The sequence below is a fragment of the Hypoxylon trugodes genome, assembly GCF_022578975.1.
Source record: "Hypoxylon trugodes strain CBS 135444 unplaced genomic scaffold F4822scaffold_2, whole genome shotgun sequence".
NCBI lineage: Eukaryota > Fungi > Ascomycota > Sordariomycetes > Xylariales > Hypoxylaceae > Hypoxylon > Hypoxylon trugodes.
This window is the reverse complement of record NW_026250017.1, coordinates 1,074,364-1,087,522: the sequence shown is the minus strand read 5'-3', so window position 1 is coordinate 1,087,522 and position 13,159 is coordinate 1,074,364. Positions and strand designations below refer to the sequence as shown.

General features: G+C 47.2%; 3 protein-coding genes across 3 annotated transcripts; 1 reads left to right on the top strand and 2 right to left on the bottom strand.

The window, feature by feature from the left end:
- Nucleotides 1–696: 696 nt before the first annotated feature.
- Nucleotides 697–2,953, bottom strand: F4822DRAFT_114874 (fumarate hydratase). Its single transcript, XM_051452520.1, has 4 exons — nt 2,712–2,953; nt 2,147–2,656; nt 1,033–2,069; nt 697–971 (listed from the first exon to the last, which is right to left on the bottom strand). Exons 2-4 carry the CDS (start codon nt 2,570–2,572, stop codon nt 782–784), a joined length of 1,653 nt encoding a protein of 550 aa, XP_051317844.1. The 5' UTR covers nt 2,573–2,656; nt 2,712–2,953; the 3' UTR covers nt 697–781.
- A 636-nt stretch (nt 2,954–3,589) lies between these two features.
- On the bottom strand, nt 3,590–8,050 carry F4822DRAFT_114854 (Pkinase-domain-containing protein). Its single transcript, XM_051452519.1, has 5 exons — nt 6,983–8,050; nt 6,213–6,932; nt 4,387–6,155; nt 4,043–4,330; nt 3,590–3,985 (listed from the first exon to the last, which is right to left on the bottom strand). Exons 1-5 carry the CDS (start codon nt 7,603–7,605, stop codon nt 3,765–3,767), a joined length of 3,621 nt encoding a protein of 1,206 aa, XP_051317843.1. The 5' UTR covers nt 7,606–8,050; the 3' UTR covers nt 3,590–3,764.
- Nucleotides 8,051–8,844: 794 nt separating this feature from the next.
- F4822DRAFT_389545 (P-loop containing nucleoside triphosphate hydrolase protein) lies at nt 8,845–13,066 on the top strand. Its single transcript, XM_051456973.1, has 5 exons — nt 8,845–10,374; nt 10,439–11,329; nt 11,383–11,455; nt 11,503–12,241; nt 12,301–13,066. The coding sequence occupies exons 1-5, from the start codon at nt 9,085–9,087 to the stop codon at nt 12,680–12,682; spliced, it is 3,375 nt and encodes a 1,124-aa protein (XP_051317842.1). The 5' UTR covers nt 8,845–9,084; the 3' UTR covers nt 12,683–13,066.
- The last annotated feature ends 93 nt before the right edge of the window (nt 13,067–13,159 follow it).

Genomic DNA, 13,159 nt, shown 5'->3' with positions numbered 1-13,159 from the left:
GGCATTTTAGATAATAAGGACATAGGCGGGCAGATACGTCGATCCCAAAATAACGGACAACGGCGAAGTACTAAACCCAACCCCAGCAAACAGGTACAAGTACCTAAAGAAGCACCATCTAACGAACATTATTGGGTAATTCCTTTAAGGTTCACCGGCTGCAAGTGACGTAGCCCTAACCTGGAACTCCCGAAATACCGAGACTGCATCTTCCCGGCTGCCGAGGTCGGATGCCCAACCAATTCGAGCATCCTAGAATCGCTTAGGTTACCGAGAATACCCGAACCCCGGTCTTTACTAACTAACACCTTTGCTTGTCTAGTTGCCTTTCAATTATCGTGATGCTCCACGACGATACCTACTAATCTTCACTGTATATCCGATCCCACGAAGACGTGCTTATAAACATGCTGTATGGAAATAACAAAAATAAGGGTCAAAAATGCCTTTTCGATCCTTCTGAGTCACGCCGAATCCGAAATTCGGGCATTATACGTACTCAACGAGGTAGTTGATATCAGTTTACTGTTTATTTTACTTAACTATATACAATCTGTCGTGATCCGTACACGTCCGAGGTCGCCGTCACAATCTGACAAGGCTCTTTCATGACCAGGTGATCACCAACGAGATGCCAAAGGACGCATTAACAAATGCCTAAGTAGGTAAGAACTTAGGAAGAAGATTGGCAGTTTTTGTTATGATATGCCGACGCCTTCTTCTCGATCGCATCAAGCTCGGCTTGTACGAATTGTACGACGGGCTCAACGACATGATGCACCTAACTCCTGTAAGGCTTGGGCCCGATCATAAGCTCCGGCTTGACGAGGGTGTCGAATTCATCCGATGTTAAGGCATTGAGTTCCATTGCACTGTCCTTCAAGTTCAATCCTTTCTTGTAAGCATTCTTGGCTACCTTGGAAGCCATGTCGTAACCGATCTTGGGGTTAAGGCAGGTTACCAGCATAAGCCTAGATATTACACATATTAGTTTGCTTGCCCCTGAATACAACATATATCATATAAACTTACGATTCCTTCATGATGCTGGAGATCTTTTCCTCGTTGGCCTGAAGACCCTCAACGAGATTCTTCTCAAATGAGCGCATTCCATCCGAAAGGAGTCTCACGCTGTGCAACAAGTTTCGAATGATGAGGGGCTTGTACACATTGAGTTCGAATTGACCGTTCATGCCACCAATCGTGGCAGCAACGTGGTTACCCATAACTTGAGCACAGACCATTGTCAAGGCCTCACATTGTGTGGGGTTAACCTTACCAGGCATAATACTGGAACCCGGCTCATTTTCTGGCAAGATCAATTCACCAAGACCGCAACGAGGACCGCTACCAAGGTATCGGATATCCTGAGCAATCTTGGTAAGAGACGTAGCCAGAGTGTTAAGGGAACCAGAAGCCTGGACGATAGCATCATGCGCGGCAAGCGATTCGAACTTATTGGGGGCAGTCTTGAATTCAGTTCCAGTCATCTTGCTTACTTCCTCAGCAATAGCCTCTGCGAAACCTTCAAATGTGTTGATTCCAGTACCAACAGCAGTACCACCTTGTGCAAGTAATCTGAGATCTGGTAGAGAGCTCTCTACTCGCTTGATACCGAAATCTAATTGAGCAACGTATCCCGAGAATTCCTGCGCTAATGTTAGAGGGGTAGCGTCCTGGAGATGAGTTCGTCCAATCTTGATGATGTTCTTGGCTTCGAAATCGTCGACCTTCTTTTGTAGGGCGTCTCGAAGGCTCTTTAGAGAGGGCAATAACTCTCCTTCGATCTCGAGAACGGCGGCGATGTGCATTACGGTGGGGAAAGTATCGTTCGAAGAGGCGGATCGGTTGACGTGGTCGTTAGGGTGAACAGGCTTCTTGGTGCCTTTTGTGCCTCCAAGAATCTCGATAGCTCGGTTGGAAATAACTTCGTTGGCGTTCATGTTGGACTGGGTACCGGAACCGGTTTGCCAAACAACGAGGGGGAAGTGGTCGATGAGCTTGAGGTCGGCCACCTCAGCAGCAGCTTGTTGTATGGCCTTGCCAATCTTCTCATCTATAGTTACATAGTCGGAGCATGTAAGCTAGTATTCCACCGTAATAAGGTAATTTAGGGCATAATGCGCTCCGTAGAGGAGTGTAGCATACCAAGTCCGAATCGCATGTTAACAGTGGCGGCAGCGCCCTTCAAAATACCAAATGCCCTAACAATTGGAGGAGGCATTCGATCTTGGGGCTGGTTGATACGGAAATTGGAGAGAGATCGTTCGGTTTGAGCTCCCCAATACTTGTCGGCAGGGACCTGGATTTCGCCAAAGGCGTCACTCTCGGTTCTCGTGTCGGCCATTCTTATGGATGTCGCATGTAGGTTTCTTTGGAATCGTAGGGAATAGGTTGGTTTGGTAGAGATGTTATTGTAAAAACTACTAAGAGATCTCGAGGTGGCATATGACGAAGTGGAGGATAAAGAAGATGAGGAGGTGTTGCATGTGCAAAGAAGTCGTGGAGCAGTCCTCGGCCCAAGCAAGTTTCTAGCTTGGCCAGCGGCCGCAGGTCCTACCGATCGCAGCATGATCAATTGTGTCAATTGTGTGTCGCGCGCGCAACGCAGTAGCTTCCGCCGAGGATCAATTGTAAGCTAGGAGCTGCCAATTGGCTGTATTTCTATCAGCTGACAAGAAGTTGGGAAGGGATGGCAGATCTTTCTGTACAGACTGACAGATCCGGCTAAACTTTAGGTTTTATAGTGTTTCTAGTGTTTCTAGTGTGGTCGAACGTTCTAACTTAGGAAGTTGGTGAAAATAGTCGAGAAGGAAAAAAAGATGGGTATTAAAATAAAAAAACGCTCAATTCTTTTTTTGATGCTGCTCTAGAAAATAGATTGCTAGCAGGTACAATGTACCTTTAGTATTTGCTAAATGGAGTCAAAAATGCCCTAGCTTTTTTACTATTTGCCGGAGCGTTTGGTTTGTGAAACAGTAAGCCAGCAGGCAGTTTCATTCGACCCTTCATCCCTGCCGTCTATAGAGTGGAAGTTCGGGCCGGGAATACCCGATCCGGACAACAGGATAGTACGTACCTATGTACATAAATGAAGGCATTCATAAATTGTATAACTCAACGTTCAATATCACAATCAGGAGATATTCAAAAGAGACTATTAACGGGTGAACGATTATTAAGGCATACCAACAAACTATCTAGGGAAATTAGGGCAAGTTTCAGCAAAGCTAAAGAACATTAATCGCATCGGCCTACTGGCGGACCATATGCGAACAAGCGTACAAATTAAAGCGTCAAACACATCTCTTGCCGACAGACTAGAGTTGCGAAGACAACCGGGTAGTACGACTTCGTATCCTTCATAGCTGTCAGAAAGGGAACACCCTAAATTACCAGTCAAGCTCATCGTCATCCTGTATAGTCACCCATCTCATCACTCAGCACCTGCTCTTCCTTTTTTGGCCTCCGAAGAGGAGTAAAAACAACATACCAACATCCCGATTTTTCCGACAATCTCAAACGCCTACCAATATGCTGGGCAACACCAACTTCATATCCAGGCTCCTTTCGGTCGCCTATTCCAGAGTGTCGACCACCAACGTGCAAACCATCTTTTAATAGAGGTGAGGTAGTGGGTATCATGAAGAGCAGTCGTCTATCGTTCCGGTCTAGCCTAGTAGCTTCCGCAGAACTATTAAAGTGCTCGTGTCGTGTAGAGTGAGGACTCTCGAGAAAAAGTATTAGTTCATCCGTAAACAATTTCAAGAGTTGAGCGTCTTGATCATCATCTTGATCTTGTACTTGTCAAGAACAAGTAAGCCACGAGAGTTGAAGATCTCATCCATCGTATCAACAACCTTGTGGAAAGTGCTAGCAGCACCACGCTCCTGCGTAAATCGAACAATGCACAGCTGACTACGTCTACCATGCTCGATCACCGTCATAATCTCCGCGGCGAAAGCGGCTTCCTTCATATTGAGGGCTGTAGCACTTAGTTAGCTATCGAATTCATTAAGAATATTTGAGTATGGTCACTTACAATTCTTCTTGCCAACTCGGGCAAAGACAAGGTTACGCTCCTTGTCCACAACAACGTCTTTCATACCATGTCGCCGCCACTCCTTCAACAAGATAGCGATTTCCCGACGAACACGGTTTCGGGGGAAAGAGAAGCAGATGTATCGGGTGGCGGGCTTGACTCGGAATAGGCGAGCAAACCAGTTCTGCTGAGGTTCAATGTTGCGAGTCGCAACTTTGTCGTTCCACTTCTTATAATATGGATGAGAAGGATCATCAAAATCAGGCTCGTCGTCAGAGTCCGATTCATCTATATTCATTATTAGCATTAGTTCATAACATATTGACCAATATAGAAAGACTTGCCTGCGATGGAGAGTTTCATTTCGGGCTCCTTATTGCTACGCCAAAAACTAAAGTTGAAACTTCTCTTCTTCTTTGCTGGAGCGGGTTGTCCAATAGATGAGTTGGACTTCATACGGTTCAAATCACCGGTGCTAGAGCCATCTACCATAGCCTCTTTATCTTTCGAGTTGCGTCTGAACCATGATGATTTCTTCCTGATGTTGAAGGAAGAGGAGCGCTCGCCTACTTGCGCAGACGGCTCCGTGGTAGTGGCTCCTTTTTCATCCGTTTCATACTGCTGGTGGGTATTAAATCCACGTCGAGTCTGAGGTCGCTGCTGGGCTCCCTGAGAAGGTTCCTCGCTGACACTAGGAGATCGGACCGGTTCCCAGTTACGACGACTGGTCGGAGAATTAACAATGCGTATTGTATCACCCTGTTGAGCAAAGTACTCCAAATCCATGCCTTCTTGTGCTTGGAAAGTTTGTGTTGCTGAGGACTCGGCGGGCGCCGAAACGACTCGGTATTTGCTGTCTTCTCTTGGTGTCTCGTGAATGGATGGTAGAGGGATTCTGTCTTTGCCCCATTGCGTACTGTACTGGGAGTAGATGGGTGCGGAAACGACTCTACGCTCTACTTCTACTTTTGGAGGCAACCAGGTAAGTTTAGCGGGTCGGGTGGATGGCGAAACCGCCTCTTCGCCATAGGTTCGCCCGGCTCTCCTTCTTGTCCCCTTAGATCCACGGATACCTGGATCTTTGGGAGGCGGTGGAGGCGGTAAGCTTTGCCCGTCCGATGATGGTGAGTAGATATCTACTTGGCCTAATTCCTGAGTAGATGATTGTCGAGACGGCACGTTAATGCCAGGTAAGAACATCCCCGAGTCCTCTAACACCGATGATTCAAATGTAGCCTCGTCGAGAAGAGAGTGCGCTGAGCTTAGAAGTATGCTATTGAATGCATCATCACAGTCCTTTGCGATGCTACGGCTAAAATGGTGTAACTCTTCGTTCCAGTACAAATGGTCACCTTGGCTTTCGGGCACCTCTACTACAGACTGAGTACCAGAACGAGTCCTCGCAGAGTTCCTAGATAGTCTCATTCTTCTACCAGGACTTGTAGGATACGAGAAGTTGCGATCATAGACCGTACCATCTCCAGCAACGCTAGCGGGGCGACTTCCGCCCTCGGCCTGGCCAACCGATCGCTTGTGAGCATACGAAAAGTTAACTCCTCGCTTGTGTCGCGAAGTCGGTCGTTTATACGAGATTTCTTCGCCGCTTTTGATCGAGTTCAAAGAACGTCGCGAGCCGCGTGTCACAACTGGGGGTTTTCCGCGCTTTCCGCTCCTGGTACGTCGTGTGTGGGTCGAATTGGTTCTCGTTGATCCACTCTGTATGCTGGGGGCTTTTGAGGCTCGGGTAGACGTAGTTCCATTACGGTGAACGACAATCTTCGCCCGACTTGCAAAGACATCCTCCATGACGTGGGAGGACTTATAAGGGTCGTAGCTCTTGATTGTATCGGCACGGTCCGGGACACGGTCGGCAGAAGTTACCTCGAGGGCCTTGCCATCCTCATCGATTGCAACATTCGAGATGACGGTAAATCGGGACATAGTTCGTCCATGTTGCGCAGGAAACTCGAGTGTTGTATACTTCTTTTTCCAGTTCGCGGGCTGCAGATGGTGGTAATCACTAGGAGAGTAGGATAGGTCGGTGCCATAGTTCTCCAGTCTCTTTTCTCTGTAACCACAAAGAAGCCAATAGAAGAGCTTGAAATCGTTGCGCCTGTTCGTTCATGTTAGCAAAAAGGTTTGACTCAACGTTGTATAAATTTAGACTTACTCAGTGGATGTCAACTTCGCCGCTATTTGTTTCTCGGTATATGTATGCCACACGGATTTCAATTGTCTCAGAGCCTGTGCATCGAGTTCATCGGCCGGCACCGGGTCGTACCGGGCATTTTGCCTGTAATCGTGGCGCTTCTCCCCGTCGTTGAAGTTATCCAGGTGATCGTACTTGCGAAGAAGAGGATGCTTCCATATCTCTTTAGAAGGTATGCGCTTGGCCGGATCCATAGTCAACATTCTTCGGATCAAGTCCTTCGCTTCGGGGCTGAAAAATGCGGGCATATGATACTTCCCTGCCTTGACCATACCAAGAAGTGTAGGCACATTCTCATGGTTAAAGGGCAATGCATTGCAGAGGCAGCCGTAAAGGATGATTCCAAGGCTCCAGATGTCCGACTTATCACCTTTATATGCACCCGGACTTAGGAGTTCAGGGGCGGCATAGTGTGGACTTCCGCAAGATGTTCTCAACAGATGGTTCGGGCCTTGGTGCATGGCTGACATACCGAAATCGCTGATCTTGAGTTGGCAATCTTCAGTGACAAGTATGTTCTCCGGCTTGAGGTCACGATGACATATGTTGAATGAATGGACGTAGTCCAAGGCACCAAGCAATTGTCGGAAGAAATACATTGCTTCCACCTCGGATAGGGGGCCGCATTGTCCAAGATAACTATGGAAATCGCCACGCTCTACATATTCGAGAACAAGATAACTGCTTCGGGGTTAGCAACGGTGTTTTGTGAAAGTGACTGCGTAACTTACATTTCCGAGCGATTCTCCCATATGTCGTATAGCTTCACAATGTGTGGATGATCGATGAGCTTCATGATGGCAACCTCCCTCTCGATGGTGAACGGTATGCGGTTCTCCGAGTGGTACTCGGCTCGGGTACGGTCCCATTTGTCGAGTTCCGCTATGCTTCCGGGCTGGGTCATGTTCTCGGTGTGTCTAGAGAGGATCTTCACAGCAGCGAGCTGGCCGGTGATATTGTGTCGCACCAAACGCACGCGGGCGGCCGAACCGGCGCCTAAGGTCTTCCCAAGCTCCCATGGTCCAACATGAGTCTTGCGCCTTTTCGGATCGGGAACGACACCTGGAAGTGGGATTCGCTCGCCATGTTCTAGGATATCTTGAACTGCTAAAGCTTGCTGAGCGGCATGGGATGTGTGGGCATGAGTAGCATTGGGTTTGACAGTAGTACTCGCATCGGAATCAACATTGCGGCGCGTGGTGTTGGTAGGATGGGATCGTAGAGGATTAGGTTGAGTGTCTTGAGCTCGACTGGATTTGGTGGGCCTTTTCGAAGCTGTGTTGTTTACCCTAGCTGTCGCATCTCCAAGCGGAGCGCGCAAGGCTTGGGGTTTTTTCCCGCGACGGTCGGCCATGTCCAATTCTAACGTAGCTATGCTCAAAACATAATCGATTGGATCCTTAGATAGTCGATTGGAAAAGGGTGTGACGTAGGAAAAAAAAGTGACCAACCAATTAAGAGTACAGGTTTTGATGATGTAGAGAGTAAACAAAAGGTAGGAGTGATAGAGCACCTGGGGTAGGTAGCTAGGCAGGTAGGGTATTATGGTAAGATGATCAATAATCACGACCACATAGAATACCTACCTACCCACTTGTTTGGGTAGAAAATTGACTCTTGAAGAAAAATAACAAACTTGTAGTATGCTACCAGTCAGGAAGGTGAGGAGGGTAGAGGGTGATAGCCCTGTCAAGGTGAAGTGGAAGTGGGATGGGGGCTTTGGTTCTACCTTCTCAAAAACAGTTGGTAGCTACAAAACAAAAAAACAAACGGAAGTAACACGTGAAGAAAGGTAGAAATCAAGGGCGTTTAATCGAGAAATGAATTAAACTGAGGATTGCCAGTCTAGATTGTTGTTCAAGTGGTGTCTTGGAAGAATGCAATGTTTTACCTTAGACGTGTTGGAGGAAGGGGTTGGATTTTTGTAAGGGAAAATAAGATTGCAAGACAAGGGCACTGGAATAAATGATTTTTGATTTTTAATTTTTGAATTGTGTGCAGTAGGTATCGTGGGATAGACGCATGCTTATGCGTGTTCTCTCGTGAGGGTTGTCGTCGGTCCCGTACCTAGTCGACGGCGAGCATTCACCACACACGAACCCTCGTTATTACTGGATCTCCACAATCAAAATAAGAATACCTGGTCCTGGATGCTCAATTAGTACATTATTAGGGCAATCAGAGTTCTACGTCCAATTGGCCGAAAGTCTCGTCGGGATGAATCGTGTTCTTAACTTCACGATGTTAAGGAGGCATGGAATAAGCGATGGGCTTGTTTTTCAATTGACAGAGTAACATTGTTGGATAACTAATTAGTGAGTCGGATATTCCGTATACAATATAATTCATATAGTATTTTGGAGTATTGTGTATCCCTCGTTTATGATACGCATCTGTGTTTGCATCTGAGTATAATGTTGATTGTTGAATGTTGACTTGAAGTTCCGTGATCAAGGAGATGAAGTCGGAAGTTGCTGTGCAACCTCGGGACGGCGGCCGGAATTAAGTCCCGGCGCTCCGAGACACTGCCGTGTACTTAAGTATCTCCTAATTAGGAAATAATAGATAGCAATAATACCCCACCTCTAAACGCGTCCCATTTGACAGGCACATATTGGAACACTGTACCGCGTCTTTACATCGTGGGAGCTCCTGCTTTTACATGGATTAACATATTTGCCCACTTTCTGTCTTAGGCAAACTTAACTGAAACTAAAATCAATGTGGCACATTAGAGGAATTCTTTTCTATCCCTTTAAACCTTCACCTTGATACTTGATCCATCCGGAACTTCATCCGAGCTTATCACCGATCGTCTCTTTACTTCCGAATCATGTCGTCTTTACAACCCCGCCGTCGGTCGAGGGCTAGATTTGAAGAAGAAGATGGCGAAGCATCTTCAGAAACAGATTCATCAAAAAGACAAAGACAATTCAGAAGTGGTACACTGAAAGAGGAGGATGAAAACGATGAAGAAAACCAAAACCACCAAAATACTTCACGAAGAAACGCCTCACGAACGCTGCATGGTCAGAATATCGAAGAATTTCAGACGGGTGCCATTGTACGAGTTCTAGTCGAAAACTTTGTTACATACGAACATGCCGAATTCAATCCCGGTCCCAATCTCAATATGGTCATTGGCCCAAATGGTACTGGCAAGAGTTCGCTAGTCTGCGCCATTTGTCTAGGCTTGGGGTTCCACCCGAGGCATCTCGGTCGAGCTAGCAACGTTGGAGAATTCGTGAAGCATGGAAAGGATACCGCTACAGTCGAGATTGAATTACAAAGCCCACCGAACCACCGAGTGAACCACGTCATCCGTATGCAGATTCGAAAAGAAGATAACAAAACGAAATGGTGGGTCAACGGGAAGGACAGCACTCATCAAGCCGTGAAGAGCCTCACGAATGATCTGCACATCCAAATCGATAATCTTTGCCAGTTTCTACCCCAAGATAGGGTTGCCGAGTTTGCTGGTCTTACCCCCGTCCAACTTCTTCACGAAACACTTCGAGCGGCCGCCCCCGAACAGATGACCGAGTGGCATAATCTGCTGAAAGAGCTCCACAGAAAACAAAAGGAGGTGAAGGATAGACTTGACGCGTGTGCTGAGACCCTTAAGGGACACGAATCACGTCAGCAGGGGTCTCAAGCCGATGTTGATAGGCTCCGTGAGAGAGAGGCAATCCAGGAAAAGATCCAAGACCTCCAATGCGCCCGCGCTATTGCTGAGTACAATACGCTTCGTCGCGAGATGGGTGAAGCGAAGCAGAGGAGGTCGGATTTTACGAAGAAGTTACAGGAACTGGAACATGCCTGTGGGCCTGCTTTGGAAGCGGTCAATCGAAAGCAGGAATACCGAAGTGAAATCCAAAGAGTCGTTTCAGAGCGCAAGCAAAGGTTGGTCCAGGCCGTGACGGCATGCCAACAATCACTGAGGGCGGTTGAGACCCAAGAGGAGCGAATAAAGCATCTTCAAAACAAGAGGAATGCGGAGGAGACTTCTCATACTTCCAAACGGGCCGATATTGCGCGGATACGCAGAACAGTTACAGAGCTTGAAGCCAAGCTTCAGAATAAGCCTAACGAGTTCATTGGCGCTGAATGGAACCAAAAGATTGTAAGTAACACAATTTTATTTAACCCTCCCTCTAGCTCTCTGACACTGACGTAAGTGAATCTAGCGTGAACAAGAGCACATGTTACGCGACAATGAGGCAGAAAAGCGTACGCTCCGTGGCCAGTTTGATGAATTGAAAGAACTGAACAGAAGGAAAAACGAAGAGAAGAATCAGTTCATGCGTGATCTAACGGCCCTCGACTCCCAAGAAGGCCAAAAATTTGCTTTTCTGAAAAGGACCAATCCGGACGCTGCGAAGGGCTGGGAATGGCTTCAGGAACACCAAGATGAGTTTGAAAAAGAGGTATTTGGCCCACCAATGTTGAACTGTTCGATCACGGATCAGCGGTACTCGGACCAAATCCAATCACTCTTGGCAGTGGACGATTTCCTCTGCTTTTCTTGCCAGACTGCAAATGATCACAAGAAGCTAAGCACGAAATTTTTCAAGGATTTAGGAATATCTGTGAGTATCAGGACGTGTGGGAATGCTTTCGCTTCGTTCCGGCCAGCAGTTCCCAAAGAAGAATTGCGCCAAATGGGTCTTGATGGATATGCTATCGAGTATATCGAAGGTCCAGAGCCTGTCCTTGCAATGCTCTGCTCGGAGAAGAGGTTACATGCTTCCGCGGTCGCTCTTAGAGAAATCAGCAATGATCAATACGAACGCATAATAGGAAGCGAGAAGATCCCTAGCTTTGCCATAGGCAAATCAATATATCGTGTTACAAGACGCAGGGAATATGGCAGCGGCGCGGTCTCCACCAGTACAAGAAGGATCAACCAAGGTCGCTTCTGGACCGATCAGCCCGTTGACAACGCCGATAGGGTTCGATTACAGAGACGGGTCAATGAAATCGAAGATGAAATCCAGGAAATTGGGGGCCAGGGACGGGAACTCAAGACTCGTATCTCTGAGATCGAGGCCGCCTATCGCCCGATCTACGATAAAATAGTAAGTAATCGTAACGCTCATTGTAATATTCCACAGTTCTAACGAGGTTAAAGGAAGCATTGAGAAAAGATAAGAATGAGCTGCAAAGAGCTGCAACCCAATACGCAACACTCGGGGACAAAATCGGTAAGTTAGCATGATTAGGCGAGTGGAGTCAGTCTAACAAGTTACAGCGACCGAGAAGAGGATGCTAGAAGAAATGCAGAACGCGCTTGTTGAATGCAGGGAGAGGATATTTGAGTATAGCGCTCAAGAAGATAGCGCTATCGTCGAGAAGGCTAGATGCGTTCTACAGTACAAGGAAACACTAACCCAGATCCGAGATGCCAACCAAGCCTTGCTAGAGGGGCGAATTCGCTTCATCGAAGCAGACTCGGATGTGAAAGGACTGGAAGAGCACAACTTCAACATCAAACAACAGCTTGACGAGGCAAAAGCAGACATTCAGACAGTTAGAGCCGAAATAGAGCGGCTTAAGAGCACTGCTAGCACCACTAAGCGTAGAGTAGAAGAAACCGTCGGCCCAGGCGGTGGTGAACGACTTCACTACTTGAACGGGCTCATTGGGGACAAATCTCCCGAGGATGTCGATAACGATATCAGTGCCGAGTCTACCAAACTTGAACTTATTCACGGAGTTGACCCCATGATTATGCGGCAATACGAGAAGCGTGCACAGGAGATTCAAACCCTGACTCAGAAGAAGAACGAGATGAACGCTAAACTCGAATCGTATGCCCGGAAGATGGGACAAATACGAGAGCAATGGGAACCTGCTCTCGAGGAAGTTGTCGGAAAGATCAACGATGCCTTCGGATACAACTTCGAGCAGATCAATTGTGCGGGTGAGGTTGGTATTCATAAGGACGAGGACTTTGAACAGTGGGCTATCGAGATCAAAGTCAAGTTCCGGTACGTTTTCTAGTCTGATCTCATACCAATACCTTAGGCGTCTACTAACTTCATAATAGCGAAAACGAAACCCTCCAACAACTCAACCAACACCGTCAATCCGGTGGTGAGCGCGCCGTATCCACTATCTTTTACCTGATGGCCCTGCAATCGATGGCACAAGCTCCCTTCCGCGTTGTCGACGAGATTAATCAGGGTATGGATCCGCGCAACGAGCGCATGGTGCACGAACGCATGGTCGAGATCGCGTGTCGCGAGCACACGAGTCAATACTTCCTGATTACACCCAAGTTGCTTACGGGCCTACGATACGACGAGCGCATGCGTGTTCTGTGTATTGTGTCCGGCGAGCATATGCCGCCTGCAGAAGATGCGAGAAGACTAGATTTCGGAAATATTGTTAAGATCCAGAGAAGCCTGGCTATAGCTTCGGCTGCATAAGTGCGAGAGCTGAAGTTTCAGCTCTAGAATGGTTAAGATGACGAGGCGCATCTACCTGCTGTTTTCGGTTCTGTGCCTTTTTCTGATTTCTTTCGGGTCCGTAGCCCATCAGTGTGTATGTGTATGAATAGAGGCGCAAATGACGTTCTAAGAGTTACGGAGGATTGTAATAGGGAACGCATAGCCTATATGCTCAAGGAGTCTGGCCAAAGGAAAAGGAGCAATAAAGGTCATGGAACGGATATAGGGATTACGGCAACTAGGCGTAGGAAGAGCAGGATTGCGACTTGCTTTTATGTACGAATGAGTTCCACGAACGAATTCTTCTTAATTATTTGTAGGAAAACTGGCGATACATGCTATAGTACTATAACACGACAATTTTCTGAACTTGATGTGTGCTATTCAGTGAGTAATATGTGCCATTAATATTAAATATACACTTGGGTATCGAAGTATTATATATAGTCGATCTAT